Raw genomic sequence first — 10,000 nt, forward strand, 5'->3', positions numbered from 1 at the left:
GTGTGTGTGTGCTTAAGCACTGACCTGTAGTAAAGGCAGGCAGGTAGCTCATCTGTGTGTGTGTGTGTGTGTGTGTACCTGTAGTAAAGGCAGGCAGGTAGCTCATCTGTGTGTGTGTGTGTGTGTGTGTGTGTGTGTGTGTGTGTACCTGTAGTAAAGGCAGGCAGGTAGCTCAGCAGTGTTGTGTTGGTCCACTCATCTCTCACCTCTCTGCAACCCACAAAAACATACAATCACACACACACACACACACACACACACACACACACACACACACACACACACACACACTGCTGCACACACACACAAACACACACACACAATCACACACATCGGTCCAGACCATTGTTTATCAGTACTGTGTGTGTGTGTATTACTGTTATCAGTACTTAAGCAGTCTATTACTGTTATCAGTACTTTAGCAGTCAGTCTATTACTGTTATCAGTCTATTACTGTTATCAGTACAGCAGTCTATTACTGTTATCAGTCTATTACTGTTATCAGTACAGCAGTCTATTACTGTTATCAGTCTATTACTGTTATCAGTCTATTACTGTTATCAGTACAGCAGTCTATTACTGTTATCAGTACTTTAGCAGTCAGTACAGCAGTCTATTACTGTTATTAATACCAACCCTGTCACCGGCATTTATGGGTGGATTTAATATATTGCACTGATCTATCAACTAGCGCATACAATCTATCAGCACTGATATATCTCTACAGATCATACAGCGCTGTAGTGTTTCATTTTGCAACAGTTTAACCATGTTTAGGTGTAGTTTCACCATGTTTAGGTGCAGTTTAACCATGTTTAATTTGGCAATAGTTTAACCATGTTTAGGTGCAGTTTGACCATGTTTAGGTGCAGTTTAACCATGTTTAGGTGCAGTTTAACCATATTTAGGTGTAGTTTAACCATGTTTAGGTGCAGTTTAACCATCTTTAGGTGTAGTTTAACCATGTTTAGGTGCAGTTTAACCATCTTTAGGTGCAGTTTAACCATGTTTAGGTGCAGTTTAACCATGTTTAGGTGCAGTTTGACCATGTTTAGGTGCAGTTTAACCATCTTTAGGTGTAGTTTAACCATGTTTAGGTGCAGTTTGACCATGTTTAGGTGCAGTTTAACCATGTTTAGGTGCAGTTTGACCATGTTTAGGTGCAGTTTAACCATCTTTAGGTGTAGTTTAACCATGTTTAGGTGCAGTTTGACCATGTTTAGGTGCAGTTTGGACCATGTTTAGGTGCAGTTTAACCATGTTTAATTTGGCAATAGTTTAACCATGTTTAGGTGCAGTTTGACCATGTTTAGGTGCAGTTTAACCATGTTTAGGTGCAGTTTAACCATATTTAGGTGTAGTTTAACCATGTTTAGGTGCAGTTTAACCATCTTTAGGTGTAGTTTAACCATGTTTAGGTGCAGTTTGACCATGTTTAGGTGCAGTTTAACCATGTTTAGGTGTAGTTTAACCATGTTTAGGTGCAGTTTGACCATGTTTAGGTGTAGTTTAACCATGTTTAGGTGTAGTTTAACCATCTTTAGGTGCAGTTTAACCATGTTTAATTTGGCAATAGTTTAACCATGTTTAGGTGCAGTTTGACCATGTTTAGGTGCAGTTTGACCATGTTTAGGTGCAGTTTAACCATATTTAGGTGTAGTTTAACCATGTTTAGGTGCAGTTTAACCATGTTTAATTTGGCAATAGTTTAACCATGTTTAGGTGCAGTTTGACCATGTTTAGGTGCAGTTTAACCATGTTTAGGTGCAGTTTAACCATATTTAGGTGTAGTTTAACCATGTTTAGGTGCAGTTTAACCATCTTTAGGTGTAGTTTAACCATGTTTAGGTGCAGTTTAACCATCTTTAGGTGCAGTTTAACCATGTTTAGGTGCAGTTTAACCATGTTTAGGTGCAGTTTGACCATGTTTAGGTGCAGTTTAACCATCTTTAGGTGTAGTTTAACCATGTTTAGGTGCAGTTTGACCATGTTTAGGTGCAGTTTAACCATGTTTAGGTGCAGTTTGACCATGTTTAGGTGCAGTTTAACCATCTTTAGGTGTAGTTTAACCATGTTTAGGTGCAGTTTGACCATGTTTAGGTGCAGTTTGACCATGTTTAGGTGCAGTTTAACCATGTTTAATTTGGCAATAGTTTAACCATGTTTAGGTGCAGTTTGACCATGTTTAGGTGCAGTTTAACCATGTTTAGGTGCAGTTTAACCATATTTAGGTGTAGTTTAACCATGTTTAGGTGCAGTTTAACCATCTTTAGGTGTAGTTTAACCATGTTTAGGTGCAGTTTGACCATGTTTAGGTGCAGTTTAACCATGTTTAGGTGTAGTTTAACCATGTTTAGGTGCAGTTTGACCATGTTTAGGTGTAGTTTAACCATGTTTAGGTGTAGTTTAACCATCTTTAGGTGCAGTTTAACCATGTTTAATTTGGCAATAGTTTAACCATGTTTAGGTGCAGTTTGACCATGTTTAGGTGCAGTTTGACCATGTTTAGGTGCAGTTTAACCATATTTAGGTGTAGTTTAACCATGTTTAGGTGCAGTTTAACCATATTTAGGTGTAGTTTAACCATGTTTAGGTGCAGTTTAACCATGTTTAGGTGCAGTTTGACCATGTTTAGGTGCAGTTTAACCATCTTTAGGTGCAGTTTAACCATCTTTAGGTTTTGTGCTTTGTGTTTGGAGACCCAGTTTCACACAGTGTGTTTAAGCAGTTGTAAAAACCTGTAACCACAGTAGGTATGTGTGTGTGGCGCGCGTGTGTGTGTGGCGTGTCGATACTTGAACTTGTCCTGTAACCACAGTAGGTATGTGTGTGTGGCGTGTGTTTGTACTTGAACTTGTCGTTGAGGAGAGCATCATCAATCAGACCACAGCATGTGAAGAAGTTAAGGGCATCTGTGTCAGCGTGAGCCAGCAGAGCATCATAAGACCCACATACGGACTGAGACTTCAGTAGCTGTACACACACACACACACACACACACACACACACACACACGTATGCACACAAAAAGAAGAAACAATTAAAGGTGCTCGGGTGAAATTGTATCCAGATGGGCCCTCCCTTATGTGTGGAGGTTCTGGTCAAGGTTTCTCCTGTTAACAGGGAGTTTTTCTTTGCCCCAGTCACCGTTGGCCATTGAGGGTTCAGGCCCTGGGCTCTGTAAAGCACTCCTAACCACTAATCTTAGATGGTAGCCTATGCCATCGGTGTGTGAATGGGTAGATGTCTGAGGCATTAATGTGTAAAGCGCTTTGAGTGCTCTATGAGTAGAAAAGCGCTATATATATTTATACTAATAGTATATATAGGTGCTATATAAACGCAGTAGAAAAGCGCTATATATACAATAATAATATATATAAGCGCTATTTAAATGCAGTGCATTTCACTTTTATTGCTTCATATGTCCAATATGTTTTATATGTTTTCATTCTTTATATAGTCTTGTATTATATTAGTCTTTAATCTCTCACATCACTTCGACTGGAAAACACTTTGGTACAACTCTTCTGTTTTTAAATGTGCTATTCAAATAAATGTGAGTTGACAACGTCCTGATATACACAGAGTAAACTCACAGCCCCTTAACACAGAGTAAACTCACAGCCCCTCATGATATACACAGAATAAACTCACAGCCCCTCCAACGTCATGATATACACAGAGTAAACTCACAGCCCCTCATGATATACACAGAGTAAACTCACAGCCCCTCATGATGTCATGATATACGCAGAGTAAACTCTCAGCCCCTCATTATATACAGAATAAACTCACAGCCCCTCATGATATACACAGAGTAAACTCACAGCCCCTCATGATTTATACAGAGTAAACTCACAGCCCCTCCAACGTCCTGATATACACAGAGTAAACCCACAGCCCCTCATGATATATACAGAGTAAACTCTCAGCCCCTCATGATATATACAGAATAAACTCACAGCCCCTCATGATATACACAGAGTAAACTCACAGCCCCTCATGATTTATACAGAGTAAACTCACAGCCCCTCCAACGTCCTGATATACACAGAGTAAACCCACAGCCCCTCATGATATATACAGAGTAAACTCACAGCCCCTCATGATATATACAAAGTAAACTCACAGCCCCTCATGATGTCCTGATATACACAGAGTAAACTCACAGCCCCTCATGATGTCATGATATATACAGAGTAAACTCACAGCCCCTCATGATGTCATGATATACAGAGTAAACTCACAGCCCCTCATGATGTCATGATATACACAGAGTAAACTCACAGCCCCTCATGATGTCATGATATACACAGAGTAAACTCTCAGCCCCTCATGATATATACAGAATAAACTCACAGCCCCTCATGATATACGCAGAGTAAACTCACAGCCAACGTCATGATATATACAGAGTAAACTCACAGCCCCTCATGATATATACAGAGTAAACTCACAGCCCCTCATGATACACACAGAGTAAACTCTCAGCACAGCAAATACAGCGCAGGCCAGGGTGATCATGAGAACGCTGTAGTGTATGTGTGTGTGTGTGTGTGTGTGTGTGTGTGTGTGTGGATGTGTGTGTGGATGTGTGTGTAGATGTGTGTGGATGTGTGTGTGGATGTGTGTGTCTGTGTGTGAGTGTGTGTGTGTGTGTGTGTGTGTGTGTGTGTGTGTGTGTGTGTGTGTGTGTGTGTGTGTGACGGCCAGCTGGCCTGTGCCGGTCTATGCCATGTATCTAACCCTCTGTTTGTGCCCTCTGGTCTCTGTGTGCAGTTTGGCTGATTGGAGGTGATGAGCCTTAATTGGGTGCACCCCGCACGCAGGTTCACCTGACTCCTTAAAAGCTCTGGCTCCTCCTCCTTCAGGAGATTCGACCTGCTGCAGACACTGCCGAAGCCGCTGGTCTTGGCCCAGCATCGGCGTGTTGTGCTGATCCGTTGTGTTGTCTTCGTGCGTTGTCAGTTGCATTTATTGCAGACAGTTTGTTAACGTGTTGTTAGTGGGATAATTGCACCGTTCGAAACCAACAATAAACCCATCGTTCTACATGGTGAAATCTACTCTGTCCGCTCTGTTGTGTCATTTCTACCCTAGGTGTGACAATGTGTGTGGATGTGTGTGTAGATGTGTGTGTGGATGTGTGTGTAGATGTGTGTGGATGTGTGTGTGGATGTGTGTGTGTCTGTGTGTGTGAGTGTGTGTGTGTGTGGAGTGAAGGGCTGGGGGTGAACATACACTTGGAAGCGTGATATATATGATGGCTGTTGATTGCAAGCTTGCTAGACTACCACTAGAGGGCGCCAGGCATTCATCTCTTGCTCCAACCACCCAACCCCCCTGCCTCATGTTCTACTAACCAAAATAAGCACAGAAATCAGTCATTGGTACCGCACAGTAATTACAAATAAAGACCTTTAGATTAGTAATCACAAATAAACACATTTAGATTACATCTAGATTATCTGAGCTAAACCAACTCCACCTGAGAACATGTCTGAGAACATGGAGGAGATCGGTACTCTTCCAAACTAAGAGAGAGAGACAGAGTTGTTGGAGAGGTGGTTTCTTACAGCTGAAATACTGACTCAAAAGTCCCCCTAGTTGAGATGGGTGGGCCAGTTCGCCTTTAAAAAGGCCTTCTGTGTAATTACGAGGTCCTCAGGTCTGTAAGTTTACCTCTTCAAACACCCGTATATATTTTTAAAGTGGAATGGCAAATGTGTGCGTGCCAGGCCAGTGAAACTCATTCCAAATGACTGAAGTTAAACAGGGACAACTTCCCTGTAAGGTAAGAGCCTGCACTGAGAGCATCTCATTCACGCTAGACATCTTTCCCATTAAGTCCATTCATTATTGCTATTGCTCTGCAATGTCCAAACAGATTTTTCGTATCTCATAATTAATCATGTCCAACAAAATAACAAAATCAATGAATAACGACGAACAAAAAGTATATTGACATACTGAATAGTATTTAAAGGACATGTCCTATATTTCCCCTCATGTTTACTCAGGGAGGCATAAAGCAAATTACATTATTTTGTATTATTATACGGCTCCTCTGAATGTTGCAGAAAGTTCCATTGAATTCAATGGGCCATCCATGCGCTCAGAAGTCCGATATTTCTTTATAATGACTGCTGCAAAAAATGAATGACCGCTGCCATTGGCAACGAGTTTTGTGCTTCTGATTCACATATTTCATATTATTCCACAAGTGGTTTGTTCACTTCTCGTACCAGAAAGTAATTGTAACTGAAAGTCTGCAAGTAATACGTTGCAACACAACACCTGTAACTTTAAACTTCTGTGAAGAACACATTTTTTCTCAGAGGAAGCCACGAAACAGCTACAAAATAATTTAAAAAGAGGTATTTTGGAGGAATGTCTTTCATTGTTTTGGCAAGTAACTGTATAATAAGCGGGATGATGTATAATCTGCCGGTCAGTATCGGAAAAGAAATCCCTGATGCGCAGCGGACTATACATTATCCCTGACTTAACTTACTCTTAGCCAGATAGCTGAGGCCATTAGCATTCAAACTGCCTTTTGTGAGGATGCAGGCTCTCCTGTGTGCATTTGAACTCCTCCCCCCAGATAGCCTCCTTTCTGCTATGACCAACCCCCCCTCCTCACCTTTGTCCCATTATATCATAAACAAATCATATTGTGTCATGTATATCATAAACAAATCATATTGTGTCATGTATATCATAAACAAATCATACTGTCCCTGTATATCATAAACAAATCATATTGTGTCATGTATATCATAAACAAATCATACTGTCCCTGTATATCATAAACAAATCATACTGTCCCTGTATATCATAAACAAATCATACTGTCCCTGTATATCATAAACAAATCATATTGTCCATGTATATCATGAACAAATCATACTGTCCCTGTATATCATAAACAAATCATATTGTGTCATGTATATCATAAACAAATCATACTGTCCCTGTATATCATAAACAAATCATATTGTGTCATGTATATCATAAACAAATCATACTGTCCCTGTATATCATAAACAAATCATATTGTCCATGTATATCACTGACAAATAACATGAGGTTTAACCATTTTACATGTCATGACTTACACAATGCATAGATGCCTGGATAACACACTCTGATCACCCTTCACACACCTCTATGAGATAGCGGCCCACTCTGATCTCTCTTCACACACCTCTATGAGATCACCCTTCACACACCTCTATGAGATCTCTCTTCACACACCTCTATGAGATCACCCTTCACACACACACTCTGATCACCCTTCACACACACACTCTGATCACCCTTCACACACCTCTATGAGATCACCCTTCACACACCTCTATGAGATCACCCTTCACACACCTCTATGAGATCTCTCTTCACACACCTCTATGAGATCACCCTTCACACACACACTCTGATCACCCTTCACACACACACTCTGATCACCCTTCACACACCTCTATGAGATAGCGGCCCACTCTGATCACCCTTCACACACACACTCTGATCACCCTTCACACACCTCTATGAGATAGCAGCCCACTCCACACACTCTTCACACACACCTCTATGAGATAGCGGCCCACTCTGATCACCCTTCACACACCTCTATGAGATCACCCTTCACACACACACTCTGATCACCCTTCACACACACACTCTGATCACCCTTCACACACCTCTATGAGATAGCGGCCCACTCCACAGCTGCGGTAGGACTTCCTGATGGCGATGAGTGACAGCTGCAGCACCTTGTCTCCCGTGGTCCTGCAGACAGAAGAAGGGGGAGAGAAAGAAAGAATACATTTACATTTACATTTAGTCATTTAGCAGACGCTTTTGTCCAAAGCGACATACAAGGGAGAGAACAGTCAAGCTAAGAGCAATAAAGAACATGGTGTAACAATAAATACTACTTTACATAAGAATTAGAAAAACGACCTAGAAAGGAAAAAGAAGTGCAGGAATGTAACTGCTGAAGTGCAAGTTAAGCACTAGCCGAAGTGCAAGTTAGGAAGGGAGGTGCTCTCTGAAGAGTTGGGTCTTCAAAAGCTTCTTGAAGGTAGAGAGGGACGCCCCTGCTCTAGTAGTACTAGGCAGTTCGTTCTAGAATAATAAACAGAATGAATTAATGAATGAAAGAAAGAACGGAAGAATGTAACGAGGAGAGGGGGAGATAGGAAATGAAGAGAGATTCATCAGTGCTTTCTCACAGTCCCCTGTGGTGCAGCTCAGCTCTGCTCAGCTCTGTCAGGAGGGGGTTAATGGGGCCTTCATCAGCACTGCATTACAGGTCTGACTGGAAGTGATGCAGATGAGGCCGTTTATGACGGAAGCTCTCAGGCCAAGCAGTAACAGTAAAGCCGACAAATGCAGCCTAAATGAAACAGGCATTTTTACCAACCTCATCGCTGCAAAAATAATACTACTCCTCTACTTTGGCTAGGTTGTTGGGTATGAGTACTTGCATGATGGTCGCAGTGCAACCTGTTGTTATTCTACTTTGGCTAGGTTGTTGGCTATGAGTACTTGCATGATGGTCGCAGTGCAGCCTGTTGTTATTCTACTTTGGCTAGGTTGTTGGGTATGAGTACTTGCATGTATCAGGGTTAGGGTTAGGGTTATGGGGGCTGCCATGTACACACGCACATATTCAATTCCATTTGATTTCTATAGCACCAAAATAATAACACTGTCTCAAGAGCCCAGGGCCTAAGCACCCCAGCGGCCCGTGCTACCTCCATAAGGTTGGCCAGGGCCTGAGCACCCCAGCGACCCGTGCTACCTCCAAAAGGTTGAGCACCCCAGCGGCCTGTGCGTCCTCCAGAAGGTTGGCCAGGGCCTGAGCACCCCGGCGGCCCGTGCTACCTCCAAAAGGTTGAGCACCCCAGCGGCCCGTGCGTCCTCCATAAGGTTGAGCACCCCAGCGGCCCGTGCGTCCTCCATAAGGTTGGCCAGGGCCTGAGCACCCCAGCGACCCGTGCTACCTCCAGAAGGTTGGCCAGTTGTCCATGTTTTCTTTACCCCACACGACCACCCACACCGTCTTCTGCCCAGATGTGTTGGCACACCAGAAACACAAACTCAATGCCTGCTATGTGACTATGACATAGGGTGAAACATCTCTCTCTCTCTTTCTTCTTATTCTTCTTCTTCTTATTATTATTATTGTTGTTGTTGTTGTTATGTTATAATGACTACACAAGCAGAACATCCATCAGCACATATAGATTTTAAAGAAACATATAGCAATGGGTTTAAATGTTTGAGCAAGATCAGAGTGTCAGCCAGCCAGCCGACTGTGTGTGTGTGTGTTGGGTGGGGGTGGTGCGTGCTGCTGGGTATGTGTGTGTGTGTGTGTGTGTGTGAGTGTGAGAGTGTGCACGTGTGTGGGGGGAGGTATGCTTGTCTGGCTGCCATATGAAAGATATTTGCAAGAGGAAGCAGCCCTGTGTGAGAGTGTGTGTTGGTGTGTTTGAATATTTTCAGATGTGAGTGTGTGTGTGTGTGTGTGTGTGTGTGTGTGTGTGTGTGATGAGAGAGAGAGAGAGAGTCCTGTTCTTTCATTGAGGGTAATGTGAGTGAGTGTGTGTGTGTGTGTGTGTGTGTGTGTGTGTGTGTGTGATGAGAGAGAAAGAGTCCTGTTCTTTCATTGAGGGTAATGTGTGGGTGTGTGTGAGTGTGTGTGTGAGTGTGTGTGTGTGTGTGTGTGTGTGTGTGTGTGTGTGTGTGTGTGTGTGTGTGTGTGTGTGTGTGTGTGTGTGTGTGTGTGATGAGAGAGAGAGAGTCCTGTTCTTTCATTGAGGGTAAATTACAGACTGCTGTTTAAGTGGGCCCCTCTAGAAATAGCAGAGGGCTGACTAGGGCAGGGCGAGTGTGTGTGTGAGTGTGTGTGTGTGTGTGTGTGTGTGTGTGACTAGGGCAGGGCGAGCTGCACATCATTACTGAGCTCCGCCCTTACAGCGTACACTGGAAC

General features: G+C 42.7%; 1 protein-coding gene across 1 annotated transcript in view; it reads right to left on the reverse strand.

Moving 5' to 3' along the window:
• Window positions 1-10,000, reverse strand: part of si:dkeyp-50b9.1 — a 26,006-nt gene that overhangs the window by 6,604 nt on the left and 9,402 nt on the right. The window contains exons 5-7 of the mRNA XM_031564346.2: window positions 7,704-7,791; window positions 2,849-2,973; window positions 149-210 (exon numbers count right to left, since the gene is read on the reverse strand). Coding sequence (XP_031420206.2) covers window positions 149-210; window positions 2,849-2,973; window positions 7,704-7,791 — 275 coding nt within the window. The remainder of the gene's footprint in view (window positions 1-148; window positions 211-2,848; window positions 2,974-7,703; window positions 7,792-10,000) is intronic.

Source organism: Clupea harengus, chromosome 3, assembly GCF_900700415.2.
Source record: "Clupea harengus chromosome 3, Ch_v2.0.2, whole genome shotgun sequence".
In the NCBI taxonomy this organism is placed as follows: Eukaryota; Metazoa; Chordata; class Actinopteri; order Clupeiformes; family Clupeidae; genus Clupea; species Clupea harengus.